The sequence below is a fragment of the Oryzias latipes genome, chromosome 7 (assembly GCF_053564925.1).
Source record: "Oryzias latipes strain Hd-rR chromosome 7, Olatipes_Hd-rR_3.1".
Lineage (NCBI taxonomy): Eukaryota > Metazoa > Chordata > Actinopteri > Beloniformes > Adrianichthyidae > Oryzias > Oryzias latipes.
Genome location: NC_136243.1, coordinates 19,013,144 through 19,033,118, shown reverse-complemented (window position 1 = coordinate 19,033,118; position 19,975 = coordinate 19,013,144). Strand labels below are relative to the sequence as shown.

The 19,975-nt window shown below is 40.6% G+C and overlaps 1 protein-coding gene across 2 annotated transcripts in view; it reads left to right on the top strand.

The window, feature by feature from the left end:
* plxnd1 (plexin D1) overlaps window positions 1-19,975 on the top strand; it is a 63,634-nt gene that overhangs the window by 32,657 nt on the left and 11,002 nt on the right. The window contains exons 14-25 of one of the 2 annotated variants that reach the window (XM_023956690.2): window positions 3,178-3,283; window positions 4,549-4,688; window positions 4,982-5,161; window positions 5,330-5,414; window positions 5,500-5,769; window positions 9,536-9,685; window positions 12,900-13,014; window positions 13,646-13,753; window positions 14,990-15,102; window positions 16,062-16,166; window positions 17,027-17,157; window positions 19,711-19,909. In XM_023956690.2, the coding sequence (XP_023812458.1) occupies window positions 3,178-3,283; window positions 4,549-4,688; window positions 4,982-5,161; window positions 5,330-5,414; window positions 5,500-5,769; window positions 9,536-9,685; window positions 12,900-13,014; window positions 13,646-13,753; window positions 14,990-15,102; window positions 16,062-16,166; window positions 17,027-17,157; window positions 19,711-19,909 (1,702 nt within the window). The remainder of the gene's footprint in view (window positions 1-3,177; window positions 3,284-4,548; window positions 4,689-4,981; window positions 5,162-5,329; window positions 5,415-5,499; window positions 5,770-9,535; window positions 9,686-12,899; window positions 13,015-13,645; window positions 13,754-14,989; window positions 15,103-16,061; window positions 16,167-17,026; window positions 17,158-19,710; window positions 19,910-19,975) is intronic. The other variant, XM_023956691.2, reaches the window with a different exon arrangement.

The following is a 19,975-nucleotide window of genomic DNA, read 5'->3' as shown; positions in this document are numbered from 1 at the left end:
CTATTATTATGCAGCAGATGTCTAATTTTGGATGATTCTGTCGCTATCACCCCATAGCTCAGCGACCATCACACTGTTACCACGGAGACAGCGGGCCCCGCTCTTTGACAATGACATTATAGAACTCAGTGGAAATCAGTAACTCTACAATTACATTCATACTTCCAGTTGGTATCTGCAGCGGTCCTCGAATGAAGCTGTTTATCTGGTTTTGCTCCACTGAAGCCAATCATTGTTTTAGAACAAGTTCCAGGATGACCCATGGGTCTGACCTGTCACTCCAGCACCCTGACATGTTCCCCCAAGTGCAGCGTGTCAAAAAACTGCGAATTGCATTTTAGTCTGGGCTTGATTGAAGCTCATGTCGTCATCACTCATTGGCTGCTATGACAGCAGAACACTTCCTCTTTGCTGGAAGTACCAAGGCTGTGACCAGTCATAACACCTCACTGCATCTGACCCTGTCAGCACATTTGACTTGCTCACACATGCACGAGTGCGCCTACATGCTTCTGTCTTGTGACATTCTGGTACAAGTTGAGTTTTTTTATTTAAACTGGACTCATTTTTAACCTCGTCTGGAAACTTTTAAAGACTTCTTAAATTTCTGATATTATCTTACTTTCAATGTTTTTTGATCCACAGCTAGATTACTTGCTGAAATTTAGGGCACAAACTCGGGAGCAGGTGTGTTTGACCCCATTTAGCACAGCTGTTGAGACAGGTTCCTGCTCTTCTTTTAAAAGGTGAAAGTTCACATCTGTGTGCCAAAAGTAAATTACGCCGCTCTTCAGAAGTTGTGCTTCTCTCAGCCGACGTTGACATGTTAATTAATGGCTTTGTCAGTCTGGGCAAACCTCATTTATTGGAGTGCTGCTCCTGGATATTTGGCTACAATCTTCTCCACTGCCCTCGCTATCATTTTTGTCCTTTGAACAACATTCATAGTATTTGTAACCAGTTGGGTGCAAACCTGATTGGTGAGGATCCTCGTCAGCCAACAGACATGAGGGCACTTCAGAACATGCCCAAATATTATCTTTTGATACTCATAATACCTGCAGCACAATAGCGTCAGAATATGGAGCAAGGGTCATTGTAGTCTCTGTTTGCTCGTGCTGTCAATCATCGTATCCTTTCCTTGGGATCATGCTATATCAACAGCTCTGAGACAACTGCCAGAATTACACTATTTTGGGTAATTGCACAGTGTTGGATGTAGTCATGCATGCCTAAATGTGGGTGCTTTGCATCATGGGAAATGCCATAGACGTATTCAAGTGAACCTCAGGTTCAACAGAAATGACTCGGCATCTGTTTTGATAATTACTTTAAAGAAAGTAATCCTTTTCCAGATGTTTTCCCTGTGAAAATGCTTCTGATTTGCATTCTGTAATCATTTTTTTGTATCTTCTAATTGTCAGAAAACCTTAAGGACCACAATGGTTTTCAAAATATTTCAACCAACCTATAATTATTTGTCATCGTGTGCCAACAGTTCTTCAGGTGTGATCATGAAACTCATTCATCCATCAGATTATATTTGTAAAAATGTTCTCATAAAGGCTGAATTTTGCATCAGACAACTTTAAATCCCTGTTCAAACGCTGCTGGTGGACTCCAGCACAGCTCCTGTCTGCTGATAGCCTTTTCTCTGTTTCTATTCTTCCAAAAATAATGACTTCATATTTGTCATATATGCTCTGAATATTCCAAGACATTATGATTCAGCAGCAGACATCATATAATGTGATGTGTTTTGATAAGAATTTGAGGTTGAGGAAGTCTCACGTGTTCAGACTTCATTCATGCTTCACTGCCTCTTATTTCCCTCAGGCTTGAACCTGTGAATAGTCATGTTTCATTTAAATTGCCCCCTTTTATCATTTTTTCTCTTAATTAAAGCATGTTAAATTATGCGTTTTCCTCCTGAAGAGTGCCCTTATGCCAGGTAATAGGAAAGAGTTTAATATGAGGGTAATGACTTTTTCTTTTAACCTGATGTTCTTGTTATTAAGAAGCAATACAATGGAGCTCGCTATCAACAGATCGTAAGCATTTTCCACAGCTGCTTAGGTGTGTGAACAAAGTTCATGGATTAATTGAGCTCATTAAAGGTTGCATCGGGCAGGCTTAGATACAGTTAACAGCACAATTCGGTTTCAGATGGATAATGCCTAATATTTAAAACTCACTTAAACACAGCCCTGACACCGTGACCCCCAACCCCACCCGATCCCCCACCCCAACCAAACACGGATTTGTCCGGTCTTTTATTACCACACTGCATGAGTTGCTCCCCTTGTGAAAATTCCTCACGAGTCTGCTGTCAATCATCCAATCACTGGCGGAGAATTTCTAACCACTGTAGCAGCAGGCACCTAACTAAATAAACTGACAAGCTGTCGAGCTGGAGGGGGATCATGTGAGGGGATAAAGGTTGCATCCCACCTTCAGAATGTATATCCCACTGAGATCGCAGTGCATTAGGTCCCGGGGCCTCGCTACCCCACCGTGTCATTAATATGAGACGTCTCCGTAGAGCACACGCCGGTGGCACACAGTTTAATCACAGCCAGGAGGCGAGGGAACAAGCCTCAGCTTCTCCCTCTGTGGTTAGACACATCTGGTCAATGGAGCTTTGAACTTTACATCTGTTAATATCTGATATCTCTGGGCTTTATTTGATTCCATATGTAAATGATGAATTTTGTTCATAACTAGCCTTCTCTGAGATTAATTATGTGCCTTTGTTTAGCAGCCGTGATCAGGTTTCCTTCACTTGCAATTTGAGAAGGGAAAATTTTTTTTTAAATATTAAATCAGTATTGTGCACCATATTTATTGGAGCCAGTTTAGCTCGTGCTGGTTTGCGGCGCCTTCCATCCGTGAATCCAGGGTTCAAATCCGGGCTGCTGCCTATTCACTTCTCTGCTTCTGTGCCAGTCCCAAGCCCGGATAAAGTGAGAGGGTTGCGTCAGGAAGGACATCCGGCATAAAACATTGCCAAGTTAACCATGCGACTCATCCTCGAATGAGAGGTTGTTTCGCTGTGGCAACCCCTGTTGGGAAAAGCCAAAAGAGAAAGAAGACTGTGCACCATATTTCTTTTTATGTGTGTTTATCCATATTGTGTGGTTTATTAAAAGGTCTCTCATTGTGGTGTGATGTCCCCAGGCTTGTGTGTCGCACTGGGAAGTCTGTGCATGACAGGACGGATGTTGTCCAAGTGGAAGTTGATCAGAGTGGGAATGGCGTGTCAAAGGAGAGCTTCTCATATTTAGTGAGTAAAATCCAGCCTTCAACCTTCCTGCAGATTATTTGCTCTCTGTCTCTTCCTCCACACTCTTCTTCTATGCTCTTTTCTCCCATTTTCCATTGGGAAAGCCTTCCCGGGAGTGTCGGTTGAGTGTTAACAGATGCGTTTTTATGAGTCAAAGGAATGCTGATGTGTAGGAATCTTCAAACATCCGTCTGACTCCCAGCCAAGCCCTATTGTCATTTCGTTTTCTGTTCCAACCTAAACAAATATGATGATTATTAGAAAGGCCTTTTGCAGTGAATTTATCACTGGTCAGAGAGAACTAGCCAGCAGAGTGTTAATTTATCTCGACCCATGTGGAAAAAGGGCACTCAGCTCATGGAAATACCCTTTAAGTCCCTTTGTTTCTCTTTGTTCATAGACAAAGGGTGTTTCACAATTCAGTGCTGGAACAGTCCATCATTTCAACAGCTTCTGTCTGTGAGGCATCCCACAGGGAACAAAAACCCAATCTACAGAGTCTATTTTGATGTTTGAAGATGAAGAAAGTCTAAAACAACAAACAATAAAATGGACTTTTGTGGGAACTCCGCCCGAGCTTCCTTGTGTAAGAGTCTCAGTGTGAAAGGGGGCAGAGGAGGACCTGCGGGAGAAAAGAAAATTTGTTTTAGAGACAGGACATGTGTCTCTACCACATCTCCTTCCTCAAACTTTCTGACGGAAACATCTGCCTCCTTACGCCGGCTGCAACACACTGACTCACAAAGGTCTGCCACATCCCCGTGCACAGAGGAAGTGAATCCTGTCAGCCTGGATAAGAGGCTTTCCTGGAGGGGGGGTTCATGGTGGGGATAGAAAGTTTGAAAAGATCAGGAGTGCTGACGCTGGTAGCTGCAGAGCTGGACGGGGATATTCATCTCTGCCCTAGGAGCTTTCTTTGTTTTGCATGTTTCACTGTGCAAGTTTTCATGTCGTAAGCATGAACACCATTGTTTTTTTTTACCTGCAGTAAAAGCTCTTCTCTTGCGAGTTTAAGCCCCAAGGCCTGCAGTACTTTAACATCATGCAGAGTGGGCTGTCTTCAATTTCCTTCACTCATTTACTGTTATAGTCAGCAGCTGTCTGAGGCAATCTGTACTGACCGGGCGGATGAACCTCACTGAAAGAGAGGAAGATTTTATTTTGAGTCAAGCACACTATTATAATGCAGGTGGAGTAAGCCTGTGTTTTCTGATGACAGGAACTGTCAGAGACATTTCTGATTCATAACATTCCCCCCAATCCAGATCCCAAAGGTGGTGTCCCTCGATCCTCAGAGAGGCTCCCGTTCCGGGGGAACCCGGGTGACCATCAGAGGAGAACATCTGGATATTGGCTCTCAAGTTAGAGTCACTGTCAACAACACACTGGAGTGCTCCATCACAGAGTCAGTGCAAATTTTTCTCATCAATTTATCAGTTTTTTAAAGATTTTCTCTGTTTTGTATTTAAAATATACTGATTTTTTGTTTTTGAATTTTAAGAAACCAAATAAGTCTGCATCACACACTCAGAGCACCAAAATAGCTCTATGATTTATGAGTGAATCTGCCAACTGCAGTAAACACGAGTTAATCTGTAATTAGAAACACTTTTGGGATTAAACATTCTTAGACATCATGACTTGGTGAGTTAAACAGTTTACCCCTCCATTTATTTGTTTATCACACTCTGTTTTCAGGAAAACTGATCAAACGATCGAGTGCATTATGCCCAAAGCTGAGCACGCACATGCTGAGTTGCTGGAAGTGTGCGTGGAGTTTGAAGAGCAACCCTGTCAGGAGGAATACCTCAGTCAGACTTACAGCTATGAGAAGAACCCCTACATAACCTCCATCCACCCAGAAAGAAGCTTCCTTAGGTGGGTAGGCTGCACCACTAGCAGTAAAGTCACCTAAGAAGTTAAGCACCTTGAGTACCGAATTTTTGTCGTTCCTGTCTTGAAATAGCAGCCAATGTGACCAACCAGTGTTTTTAATCTAACTCTTTATGTCTGAGCCAAGAGCTAATATTCTTTTTTGTGTTGCAGTGGTGGCAGGACCATCACTGTTGCAGGCCAAGGCTTTGATCTGGTACAGACTGTCTTCATGCAAGTGCTGGAAATTGGAAGGGTGGTGAGGGATCTGTCTTTTAATCATGTGGAAAAATTAACAAGTGATTTAAGTTAACTTTTTTGATCTCTTTTGGTTCCCCTCTTAGGAATGCTCAGTGCTGTCCAGCTTCACAATCCTCTGCAAGTCCCCTCCATCCAGCCAGCCCCAGGAGACATCAGTGCAATTCTTCCTGAATGGAATACTCTATGTTAGGAACAACCCTTCTTCCTCTGAAGATAAACTAGAGGAAGAGGAAGGAGACCCCCTCACCAGCCACTTCATGTTGGAATATGTGGAAGACCCTCAGTTCTTTACCGCAAACAGAGAAAAGCTGATAAAACACCATTCAGGAGAGCCCCTGACGCTCATCATCAATGTAAGTCACAGTCATCACTGCTGGCTAATTTGCTCCGCCTTGAACCTTTTAGTAACAGACATTTTTTAACGTTATTTTGTTTCAATTTTACACCTTTTCTGCCTGGAAAACTTCTTTACACAGAACTTTCATTTCGTTGAACACTAATGTTCAGAGATGGTTTGTAAAGCTGAGATCAAATACTGCAAAAACTGAAATTCGCCATTGGTCTCATTAATTTTTGAACAGGAGCCAGGAACAACATTTTAAGCACTGCATTGCCAAAACAGGGCCCTTAGAAATAAATCAAGCCCTAACCCTAAATAAGCTCAAAAAAATCTACCAATGGGGTAAGAAAAATCCTCTTACCAAAAATTCTTATTTTAATAAAAAAAATTCAAGTCTTGAAACAAGATTATTTTGCTATTGAAAAACTTTCTTGATTAGATTTCTTGCAAGACAATTTTTATTGAAAAAAAGGTCTTTTTACTCTCTTAAGATTCAGTTTTTGCAGTGTGACAAAACACAGTCAAAGAAAATCCAGACTCAAATATGCAACACTTTGATGATTGAGGCTCTTTGTGAGGCAAATGAAACAAAACTGTTGTGTTTTTGTAGATATGTGTGGGGATATTATTTTAGTGTGTAAATCTAATAGTATTTAGTAATAATTGGATTAATTTTTCCCCCTTTTTAACATATATTAAATCTTCCTGGTTTGTGGTTGTGAACCATAATTTGTGACAGACTATTTGATTTGATGAAGGGACAGTTTGAGGTGTATCAGAAATCAGAAAAAAAAATCAATTTTTTGCAAATGAGCAATATACTGTTTTATTGTGACCACTTTTCTGTTGTAGTTGTGTTCTCCTACAAAGTAAAGAATATTAACCTCACGTACTGCAAAAAAAAAAAAAAACCTGTGTAAGCTTTAAATCCTGCACAAAGAGACAATCTTACTGTAATTTCTGGAGTATAAGTCACACTGAAGTATAAGTTGCACCGAACTATATGTTGCACCAGGGTATCAGTTGCAGGAGCAACGGAAAGCAGCGGGAAAAAAAGCATATTAAGGAAGAAAATACTTTTGATAAGTCGCTCCAGAGTATAAGTTTGGGAGAGAATGCAACGCTTCTGAACAAATCTGCCAAGCTCGGAATACTGCTGCATTCACACCAAACAGGATTCAAACGTCAAATTCTCATCCACTGCCTCTTTTGTCGCACATCATATTTGATGCTCAATGTTAGTCCAAAAACGTGTTCATAAACCAGACGCTTCTTCTTCTGTGTTGCTGTCAGTAGCAAATAGTGACACACATATCTACAGTGCCCTCTAGTGATTGTTTCCCACTAACAAGCAGATGTTAGTGGGAAAATAATGAATATGCGAGCCAATATGTATTTTTCCCATATAGTCCCATATAAGCTGCTGCTGAGTATAGGTCACACTAAGCTAAAGAGCAACTTTAGATACAAAATATATGGTACTATAGTTCAAAGAGATTGTAATGTTGGTACAGTTATCCATACAATTATACCCAGTGATCAGACTCTAATTATAAATGCTATAAAGCGACACTCAACTGTTGATATTTTCAGCCTACAACTATCTGAATCACTCCAGGCTTTGAACAGCTGATTCTATTTGGAGCTGTTCTTTCCTTTAGCCTGACAACCCAGACGGTGAACGGCAGACAAAGCAGACTGTCTTTAGACAAGTTCACACAAACCAGCAACGCATAAAACAAATCAAAAGCCTTGTCCTCGTGATCTAACTGATTCCTTCTGGGGTGTTAGGAAATGGATGCAGTCATGGCTCGGTGGGAGGTCTCACTTTGCTGGCCGATCTGAGCACCTGTCTGCTTGAATCCATCACCCCAAAGGGTTGCCAGCTGTGACACAGAGCAACGCACATATACAAACAGCACACAGGGACACACAAGTCTGAACATGATGCCACTTCCTCTTTGGGTTTTTGTGAGCTGGGAGGCAGCCCCTGCGAGAACTGCTGCCTCAGCCTCCACACAGGCAACTGTTATTTCCTTGTGGTGAAGCTGGAAAGAGGAAAGAGGACAGAGAGCACATTTGTTTGTCTAACAGGGGTCTTGACAGCTAGTCGCAACCTTTATTAAGGACCTGGACTGGAATGGGTTATTTTCCTGTTATCCTTATTTAATCTGTTTTTCAAATCTGGGTCAGATTTGTGTGTGGAAAAAATGTACATTTTGATTTGGATAAATGTGTAGATTTTTCACTCAAATGTTTGTTGAACAGTTTGTTATGTTCTGCGTGTGTTAAGGAAGCACTTGTTGACAAAAAACCCAGGAGGCTGCATTCTGCAGCAGAGGCCCTAAGGGTGCAATCAGAGCAAGGACACACACTGGGAATAAAGACACACACTCCTTATTTGACCTTTTTATACTGGAGGGAAGTCACTGTTTCATAGAAAAAGCTGTGCATGTGTTTGTCTTTCCATCATTCCAATTAGAAATAATGACAGATTTACTGCAGAAACCAAAGAAGGTCTAATGTGTATAAGTATGGGAATAAAGAATGTGGGGTGATTAAAAAAAAGGATCCCTAAAAAGAATATGAGGCACAAAATATACAAACAGCCAACAAAACAAAATAGTCTGACAAGAAATATGTCAAGTCTAGAAGATGAGATAGTAATTAAAAATAGGAGTGCATGAAGCAATTAATTAAAATATAAACAGGAAGTGAAACAAAATAGAACAAAGCAGCGCATTCGATGGGAATAAAAAACAAAGATAAGGGTTTGGGTTTGCACGCCCAAAACAAAAATGATCAGACAAAATCAGGAAAATCTCAATTAAACAGCATGAGAAATCACCGAACCAAATTCAATTTTTTTAAATGATGTGTATTGTAAAAAAAGATAACAAATATGGGGTCAGACAGCATTCTGTGACTTTTATTTTGAAGTTCTCTCATCCAGATTGACTAAAGAGTGACATCATTTTCTGAACCCTAATTCTCACCCGTCCGTCAGTTGATCCTTAATGTACAGATGTGGTTTGTTTAGAGTTTCTGCCCTGAAAAAACCCCTTTAAGAATTTAGGAAATGCAATATTATATCATCTGTATCTAGAACATACAGAAGACTAAACGCTTTTTTTTCTTTTATTAAAAGGTCAAGAGGATTTCCCAGCAGTTTAATCTCAGGTCTTCTTCCCTGAAACTATGCCATGAAATTAAAAGGACATTGTTCCTTCTTTAACCCCGCAGGCTCAAAAGCAGGTTTTCTAGTGCAGATAAGTGGAATGACTTCACCAGCTTTGGGGATATTTTTCAGACTATAAAAAGCTCCTTGTGGAGCCTCAGAAGAGCCAGTGCAACTATTTCAACAGCCCGAACACAGCAACTTCACATGACTCAAAGTCACACATGAAATGTAAAATCGAAGGAATGTCCTCTTAATTAATAGAGCTCTCAGCAGTGAGAGGCGGGGCTTGAATGGAAGTAGGACAGAGTTGGAGTTATTGCAGCAGACTACTGTAAGGACCCTGGGAATGTTATTTTGAGATCATGCAGAGACGGCCGTTTGTCAAAGCCGTTTTCTCCCTGTGTGAGACCAGGGAAGTTTGCTGCTTCCAACTAAATTCCAGCTGTATCACAGGCCGGCCACTTTGGATGTGTGTGCATAAGCACATGTCCATGGGTTGACGCTCTTTGTGATTGTTTTCTGTGCTCATATAAAAATGTCCAAATTGGTGTCTTCCTGCTAACCAGCTCGTGTCTGTTTTCATTCACTTCTGCTGCAGAAAGTACCCAGCAATCTGGAGTTGCAGCCAGAGGAATACTCTGTGATGATTGGCTCGTATCCCTGTAACATCAGCTTCCATAATGACCAGCTGTTCCACTGCACCATCAACGGACTACCGAGCTCCAGCGAAAGGGAGCTGCCTGTCACTGTAAGTAAGAAAACATGTAAAACACCACAATATTACTAAAAGACACATCCAGGCTCCTCTTGAAAATATTGCTTGATAGACCCTGATAATTTAAGCTTATCCTCCATCTGTCATCATTCAAGCCAAATATTTAGTCAGAATCAGGACCATCTGTGTTGTTTGCAGAAACAGATTTGATGCACTCCAGCTTGTGCACTGTAAGTGAGATGTCTGTGCCACTTTCAATGCATTATGAGAGCTTCTCATTTCAAGCACAAAACCATGAATCAGGACTTTGTCTGGGTTGTGAACCACGAAACTGTAACAAAGCTGTATTTATCAGTTGCTCTTTGTGTCTTTTCACTGTTTTACTGAAAACAATATTTATTACCACTGATATGCTGCAATGACTTCCCTCCCAAATAGTTTTTCTTTAACCCAGACTTAGTGCAGACTAAACTCCATACTTCTGATAAATCCAAATACTCTTCATTCTCCGCTTGACTTTATTTTCCGTTGTTGTTGCCCCTTTTAGTCTGTTTTGATAGCATTTTATTCAGGATAAAAAAAGAAAACTCATCTATATTTCAGTATGGCCCAAGCAGAGAGCACTTTTTGAAATAGTGGGAAAACATAGGGTTTGTTATCAGTGGAGGTTTAATGTAAAAGTAGTTCCCACTTGCACATACAGACCCGTCTTGTTTTTTTCACATTTTCCATTTTTTTTTTTATGTTTTCATTCCTTTAATCCCAGGTGTCTTTCATGATTTTTCAAACGCAATTATAAAAGGCACAAGAGCAGGGCAAGGGTCAGATGAGATGTCGTTACAAAAATGTGTGGGCTGCCTCTGTACAAATGGCGTGATTTCATTGAGTGCACACGCAAGGTGTGTATTTCTTCTGTGAGTTTTATATTTGCATACATACTGGACTGAGGCAAAGCTTGTGGCCATATCTGCGTCTTCACATGCGTTGTGTGGCGGATCTATTTTTACATGGCTATGTTGTGCTTGGCTCTGAAGTGCTACAGAAGTGGATGTGAGGAAGTTGTGTTTTTATACACCAAGCGAATCAGGAAACTGGAACAATGGCATTTTCCCCCTCAATTAAACCAATGCAGGCTGCAGCAGTGTCTGGAACAAGGCCTTCTGTCGCTGGTCCGTAGAAATGATTGCATGGACTGAGGAGGAAAAGCTGGAATGTAAATATCAGGGAGGCAAATGAGTTAGTTTTCCCTTCACAGTAACACGAGTGGAAGAGGGATTAGGTTTGAGGATTGGGGGATTTTTATCAGAGAGTCTCTTTAAGCAGTATGTTGGGTGTGGGTAAGGAGAGGGAATGATGTGAGCAGAGACCACAGAGACCCTGCTGACTAATCAGAAGGCAAAAGTGAGGGCTCCTTTTTTGTCACATCTGGGTTAGCTTGAACCAGGAGACCCCAACCGCTCATTCCTGTGAGCTTCAAAATATACTCTGTTTTTTTCCCCTGCATGTGTGAATCTGTGTCCTTGGAAAAATGGATGGGCTTCTGTGTCTGTGTGTGCATGCACCTGTGCCCCTATTTAGAAATGCTGAACTGCATGAAATTTAAAAGTATGCTATGCAGGACAATATTCAAAAGGGATGCATTAAACTTTTCCTTTTTTTCTGTCAAGATTAAGCATATTCAGAAGGTTGCATTGTGACTTAAACAGAGCGAAATGTTATTTAAAGGGTAAACATATGTTACAGTAATCCCAATGAGCCAAAAGCTCCAACATAAGCTTCTTAACTATTTATTTTCTAAATGTGTTGTGTGCTGTGTTCCTGCTGAGCACAAATTCGTCCTATTCTTTTTAGATTTAATTAACCTGGTGTAATGAAATAAACAATAGACCTTTGTTTGACTTTACAGCATTTATCATCGTTTTATGATGAATAATGTTTATATTCTTGGTGAAATTTACCTCGATTTTGTGCAGATAAACTCAGGAGGGTTTTCTTCCCTCAACAGAAAGGAAATATATTTCAGTAATTCAGTTTTCTAGCAGTAATTTCTTGCTAGCAGGAGTAAAACGAGGGTTTTCTACTTGAGCCACGAGTGGAGTGTTTTAAGGAGATAAAAGCTAGAATGGTTTCATATAGATCTTTAGATTAAGAAAAGAAAGAAAACCTTAGGAAACGTTTCATTATTGTATCCTTGAGATCAATTGGGCAGCTGTGCTAAAATCATGAGCTGCTATAATACATGACTGGAATAAAAACGGAGCTGAAAATAGAAATAATAGGTCCCCTTAAATGTTGCTTTTGCTCATTACTGCTCTGACTTCTTGAACCTTCTGTTTTTGTCCTTTCTTCTCTCTCAAATTCTCTGCATCCACTGTAATTTATGATGCAGAGAGACAACAGAAGGTCATCATTGAAAAACAATCTGAAGGAAATAGATACTAAAATAAAACTCATTCAAATTTGGGACTAAGAAACCTTCAATTTTTACTTTATTTAGTCAATTGGGACTTTTATTAATCAAATTAGTTAATCATTTGGAGCTAATCCAAAAATTTGCTGCTCATCTTTTGTCATCTCTGTGTAGCTTAAAGTCGGCTTCTGATGATTCTAATCGTCAGAGAGCTCTGGATTAAAGAGATAAGCGTGTTTGTTATTTGATTTACACCAAATTTTCAGGGTCACCTTTATTATGTAAATTTACAGGCTTTAAATGAATGTGTTTCATCGTGAAGTGTGGTGTAATTTTTTTTTTTTTTTAAAGAAATCTATTTAATTTAAACTCAATTTGACAACTTATTTCTGCATATATTTTAAAAAAAAACTGAAGATGAAAAGTCATCCACAGGATGTAAATGTTTTTTCAGGATAGAAGAAATGTTTTTGGGTGACAGAATTTTATTCAGCCTGTTCATTTTTTTAAACAAGAGCACACAGACCAGGCAGTATACGGTAAATTTGAGTTACTTTGTTTTTGTTTTTCTAAAAACAGACAGTGTGATTTTAACCAGGGAATGCATGCACATTTACGGAATAGACTACATTTTACGGATTAGGTTATGGTTCCATTTTAATCACTTTGTATGTCCTTTTCTACAGTTTAAGAGTTTTTTTCTTTTGGAAAAAGAAGTTAAACTAAATGTTAAAAAAGCAAAAATGAAAAAGGTCCACTTGAGAGTAAAAGACAAGAACAAAACATGATTTTGAAGGATCATCACCCAGTTTTTGTTCTTCTCTCTTTTTTTTCCAGGTAAAAGTGGGGAACTTTGATCACATTATTGCTAAAGTGCAGCTCGGCGGCAGCGAGCTGGCCATTGTGGTATCAATTGTGGTGTGCTGCGTGCTGCTGCTGCTGTGCACTGTGGGTAGGTTGTGTTCACATACTCTCTCTGTAGCAAATGATGGATGTGTGTCTGCTATAGCAATGCAAGCTCCAGATGTGGAACAGATAAAAGGAATTTGGGGTTCATCGTTTCCTGCACTTGCTTCATTCCTCTTCAGTATCCAGTGAACAAAGACCCCAGTGTTCTTCTCCCTTTCTGCTTTATGTTTGTGTGTGTGTGTCTGTGCTGCACTCTGTAATCTTTGTGGAAGTGTGTTCTTGAGGCAGGTGTACGGGTGAAAATTGGTGCTAGTGTGTCTTTTCACACCATTTCCCGTTTTGGATCTGTTCTCAGATGCTCACAAATTTCCTGATTTTTCTTGCCAGACTTTTTAGGTGTGACTTTCCTGATGAAGGAATTTATGCATGATCTGTATTTACACATTCACAAATGTGAATGATTTGTCATTTTCCTGTCTTCACATTTGCAAAGATTCTGGAACGTGCAACATGAAAGAAGGGCTGACATGAAAGCTTTCCTGAAAATCCTCTGTTCAATTCAGACTCTGTCAGACACATGTTGGCCCCTTCTACAGTCTTGAAGCTGTCAGAGTGTGACAAGAGTGGCTGGTTTGATGGGAACTTTGTCTCTGTCTCTTCTCTGTTCTTTGCAGCTCTTGTGGTGTACTGCACAAAGAGCCGGAGGGCAGAGCGTTACTGGCAAAAAACGCTCCTCCAAATGGAAGAGATGGAGTCACAGATCAGAGAGGAGATCCGCAAAGGTGTGTTTAGAAGATGAATGCTCACAAATTCTTGTTTTGTTGTGGAAATGCAGAAGAAATAGATTTTACAATTGTCTGTTTTGTGTATATCTGTGTTTTTGTGCTTGCGTGCAAAATCTGCATTTGTTTCGGAGGTTGTCTTGTCTGAAATGGAAGTGAGATACAACAGTTGACAGATTTGTAGAGTGGTAAGTGTGACTCATAAAACACAGTGTCTGACAAATGATCAGTCACACTGAGACATAGTGAGTGACCACCTAGTCTGTCTTGCATATTGAGGAAGTGTGTGTGTTTGTGTGTCCAAGGCACTGAGGTGGAGCCAAGTGAAGGCCACTGTGCATCTGAGTACCTAGATTTATGGTTTGGAGATGAGAGAAGGGATAGAAAAAGAGAAATGGAGGAAGCAACCAAAAAAAATAAAAACAGTGGGAATGGGGGCCATGAGCCTGAGGAGAAGCAGAAGCGTGGGAGACAGAGAAGAAGAGGCGAGGTTATTTAGTCAGAGGACACGGATAGATTTGTGGCCAAGTTTGAGGTTAGTGTGCACAAAATTACATGGGATTCTTCAGCTGAGTTGAAGGAAGGGCTAAACGAAGAAGGAGGAGAAGCCAAAGACGATGGAAAATTGGCGTTTTCCAGATTAGACGAACAAAAGACATGCCTGTGATGACTAAAGCAGGACGGAAGTTCGGCTTTGGTGCATCTAATCTGGAGCTGATGGTGCCAACTGGTTCAAAGGACACTATAGTGAGCAGACGGACGAGTAACCTTTAGCAGTAGCTAAAGTAAATCCCTTGGGCCTGGTATTCTCATCTGTCTGCACAAGGAAGTGCTACTGCGCCTGAAATTCATCTCTCCTGCTGTGACAGGAAGCTTTTGTCCATAAAGAGCTCTCCAACCTCTCATTAGCAGAGAACATTATCCTCTGTTGCGACAAAAAGTGGCATCATGTAGTTGCTGTTTGGACATGCTGATAGTGTGTCTGCTGCATGTAACCCTCTGCCTGCACACATGTTTTGGATAAAAGCCTCAAACCGGATTTGGCTGTTCTGATTGGCATTTGGTAAATATTTGCCTGCATACTGTGATAGGCTGCACTGCCGGGCAGACAACCAGAGGAAAAGATCAGAGTAGGATAGTCATTATTCTTTTTTGTGTAAAATACAAGATATGTGTAATAAAATGTTCCTAAACAATGGATTAATTTTGTGTACTTTTTTTTCATTATGCTTTCAGGCTTTGCAGAGCTGCAGACTGACATGACAGATCTTACGAAGGAGCTGAATCGCAGCCAGGGCATCCCCTTTCTGGAGTACAAACAGTTTGTCACACGGACGTTCTTCCCCAAGGTGAGAAACTTTACTTTGCCCTGTTATCTGATTTTGCATGGCGATCTGACAACACCATTTTTCTCTCTGGGGATTTTAATATTTCTATTACGCTGGGTACCTTTTGCACTCCTCCTAACACTTTTTTTGCAGGACAAAAATTTCACCTTGGAACTAGTAAACACAGAGTAATTGCCTCGTGAAGCGCAGCTTCCTTTGTTACCCTGCGGAAGAGTTCGTGTTTCTCTGTGGATAAGCATTTTGTTGGTGCTTGATCCACCCAGAGGGCAGATTGTGGGCATGTCTGCCACTGGGTGTTTCTACACTCCTGCAGACAGACACAACTCAGGGGGCTTTGTCTTGCAATCACAGGCATGAACACTTAAGGAGGCCGAACAATGACGGGCACAGGAACAAGATCTTGAAAACTCCCTGCTTGCTGCACTTATACACCCACGCTGTTTTGCAAGTATAGACCGTGTTGCGCAATGACAACCCCATGCTGATCACAGTGGACAGTGCAGGCAGGGTCTTATTTTTTTCTTTTTTTAATTAATCCTTGAAAAGGAAAGAAACATAAGTCCTACCATTACACTGCTCACTAAGACATCAAACGCTCTCCTTGTGATGCTTCATACTCTTGGTTTTTCCACTAGAGTTTCAGAATGTCTGAGATTACACACCTAACAGTGTTAGACACACTCAGAAATCAGGCCAAATGTAACTGTCCTGAAATAGCAGACTATGCTGAAAGGCTGCCTTTTAGCTCCGGTTCACTTTGTCTCAAAGCCATTATCGCAACATCAAGTGTCATGTTTCTTTTTCTCCGGATCACTCAGACCTTCTTAAGGAACATCCTTCAGTTCTGGACTGAACACTAAGAACTGGACTTTGTTTTCCCAGTCCGTCCCCCTTCCTGAGTTTGTGAAAACATCTGACTTTGTTTTACTCTTTTCTCTGTGTGTTTATATGTGTTTCAGATGTGTTCAGATTACGAAAAGAGTCTTGTCCAGCGCACCTTCGAGAATGATTCCCTGGGTCCCCGAGCACTGCCAGAGACCCACCCACTGCTTCAGGATTGGCAGGTGAAGCATTAGGTTTTTTTATGTGTGTTTTGATGGAGGTTTTTGTCCATTTCAACCACATCTTGGACATGCTGAAGCATATCGTTTGGTTATGACAGCAAGTTTATTTACCCTCATAATAAGTCCAGCATGTACAGTAGATGCTTTTAAGAGCTCAGATCACAAATGTGAATCCTAACGAGTGTCTCTCGTCCCCTTCTGCTATTGCCCCCTGAGTATTGAACCGTATCTCGTCCAAATCCATCAGCTTTTGTGTTTATGCATGTGTTAGCACATGTGTGCTGAAAGGAAAGGCAGATCCATGTGTGCATGCGTGTGCAATCTATAACGAGTAAAAACTGCAGTCGTAGTTTTGGGTTGGCAGCCAGGGGAGCCTGTCTAACAGTGATGAAGTGCCTTGAACCACATTGTCTTCGCAGGAAGTGTTTTCCAGGTCACAGTGAATAAATCTCACAGGCGGGCATTTATCTTAATGGACACCCCTGTTCTCCTTCTGTCAAGCTGCAAACTACAGTGTGTGGCTGCAGTCCAGAGGGAAGACTTCATCACACTGCTGCTTAGTCGCACCCGTAGATAGGCCGCACTCATTAAGCCAACTCCAAGCATTAGTAAAATTCACGCACAAGTAGGAGCTGGAGTGGGACAGGCTGGGACTATGGAGCAGATCTGCGAGCAAGGCCCCAGAAGCATTAGAGGGAGGGGGTTTGACAAAAAGATGAGATGTTCATGCGATGGGTCACTCTAGACGAGTGGTGGTGAAACAGATTAGGGAGGTCTTAGCAGGTGTGCAATCCAGTTAGAGCGAAATCATGCCAAGAAGTAAGTGTTACATCCTTTTGTCTGTCCTTCTCGATCATCAGGCCACCAACACTACAAGACCTAATGTGGAAGAGGGCATCACTCTGTTCTCTACTCTACTCAATAACAAGCACTTCCTCATCACGTTTGTCCATGCCTTGGAGCAGCAGAAGGACTTTGCTGTGAGAGACAGGTAACCATGATGTTTACTGCTAATTACCATAATTACAGCGTACATAAGGAAGCGGCTCTAAATGCGTTTGAGTCATGACCCCTCAGAACGTTGAGCACCTCGCCTGTTCCTGTACAAATGCATGCATGCAACACAATGACAAAAATGTTCAGATATAATGAAAATCAAATGTACCTGACCCTCACTGTGAGAACATCCCCAGGAAAGAACCATTAACAGATACATGGTAATGGAATATTTCCAAGCCTTTATAGGCCGTAGTCACTGGTAATAATGGATGCTCAAATTTAAAATTTTAGATCCTCTCAAGAGCAGTGGCTCAGTATGAAAGATGACTAACCAAAAAGGTGACTGGGTAAAATGTGACAAATTATTACCTTCTGGTGTTTTTTGTGTTTTAAACATGTTTTATTGACATTTTTCTCATGATGGAGGATATAAAGAAAAGTACGCATAAAATTGAAATTCTGGGTATCTTTTTTTTTTTTTTTAAATAAAATCATTGTGAATAAGAAGCAGACGAAAAAAATCCTTTGAAAAAGCTTCTACCAGTGACGTAGGTGCTACAAGCTCCCTGGTCCTCTCTGCTCAGAGGCATCCACTTGCAAGATTCATGTTCTTCTTCATTTTCCTAGTCTGAGTTGGCATCTGGCTCAAAACTGTACAGCTGGATAGCTCCAATTGTGCTCGCTATTTTTGTTGCACCGGTAATCTTGTGCTGGGGTTGTGAGGGGCTGTAAGCTAGTAGGAGAGAGTTTTATCAGAAGGATGATGGGAAGCCCGGGAAGGTTTACTCAGCGCCAACAGTACCATCCACAACTCAGAGGTGAATTTCTGATAAACTCCTGTTGCTCTGCAGAAACTAATCATAATAAAAAAAAAAAAACACTGGGAATCTTTTACAATAGATCAAAAGCTGATTGGAGTAGGATTTTAAAATCCTAAAAACGTTTTGTTTTACTGTGTGCCAAAAGTATTTTCTTTTGTTTGCTTTGCTTTCAACTGAACTTTGCAAAGTGGCCACTTGCTGAGGTCATCCATCAGTGTTTTTTTCAGATCAACAATTGTACTAAAAGTTGCGTGTGGGAAAGAAAAAAATCAGAAAATTGTACAACATTGCTTAAAACTGTTTCGTGTTTATTAAAACATGAGGGGAATGAAGCTTGTTAAATGTTGCAGCATTAAGTAATCATGACTTCTGATGTCAGGATTTCACCTCATGTCATTATGCAAGTAAATCTACATCATTTTGGAGCCACAGTTGAGGATTTATGACTAGAGAGCATTTTATTGAAATGTAATTGAACAAAAGGGAATGACTTTTAATATGTCATTTTCCCAGAGAAAGGCAAGACTAAACATTGTAGCTGTTAGTGGTAGATGGTTCTGAGGTGCTTTTAAATCAGATTCACATTTGACAGAAACTAGATATATCTATTTCCATATTTAATTGCTGAAGTTGAAGGGTCACAACATAAATTGAATAGATCAAGCAAATGATTATAACCCCTGCAGTTTCTCATATTTCCGGAAAGCATTTTATGACCTCTCAGAGTGTTTTATGTTTTTCTGACCCGTGTTACGGCCTGCGTTGACTCTCAGTCTGATTCTTAAAAACGGTTTCTCTGACAGAGATAAAATACACCAAGTTACCAAGAAGCAGATGATCAAAGGAGAGGAAGATATGTGTCTGAAAAAGAAGTAAAATAGGGTGAAATAGGGGATATGATCAATAAATAAAAAGATTTACATTAATGAAATATCTAGAAGCTTAATTTCCAATAAACCTCTATATTTTTTCTAATAATAAGTCACTAAAATGTGTTAAATGTAGGTGTTCACACTCTTTATCACACCTAAAGTGAAGCACTAATGATGAACTACAATGAATTACTTTACTATTAATTGTTGTATGTGATAACAATATAGCAGTCTTCCTGAAAGTCCATTTAAATATGGTCAGTATTAAAATGCAAATTATTTTTAATTGAAAATGTTACATTTTTAAGCTTAAAGTCTAAAATTTATTGGATGAAACAAAATGTCTTACTTTCAAAATATGAATCAAATTTCTGTTGTTTTTTTTTAATCTACCAATTTTTCAAGTCCTTATCTCGAAAAGCCTCTTTACTTGTCTGTTGTGAAAAATGGTTCAGCCTTGTAGACACTTTGTCATATTACATCAGTGTAACTGTCTTGGTGCCCTTAAAGAAGCCAGTCATTGTGAATAACAGAGAAATTCCAGAGGCCAGACCACATCTCTGTCCCTGCACAGTGTCAGCACTTACTGACTGATGTAGCCTCTTCCTGCTGGATTAAAAGGCCTTTGTTAGGGAAATCCCCTGAACCTCTGGACTCAGACACTCCCTGCATTAGATCAGGGCTTTATTTAGCTTGCAGTTGCAGGTGCTGTGGGGAGGCCTATATCGTGTTTGGGTTTCTGTAATTTATTATGTTTGAATCTCTGCTGACCACACACTGACGAGAGTGTTTTTAAAAGAATGTTTTTGCTCAACTGCCTCCTCTGCTGATCTGCTTTCAACCCCCTCTCAGATGCAGCCTTGCATCCTTGCTCACCATCGCCCTCCATGGTAAACTTGAGTACTACACCAGCATCATGAAAGACTTGCTGGTGGATCTGATTGATGCTTCAGCTTCCAAGAACCCGAAACTGATGCTACGCCGCACTGAGTCTGTGGTGGAAAAAATGCTTACAAACTGGATGTCCATTTGTATGTACAGCTACCTCAAGGTGAGGGAGGACAGGAAGACTAAGGACAGATAATAAACAAATCAAGTCCTGACTCGACTTCTGTAT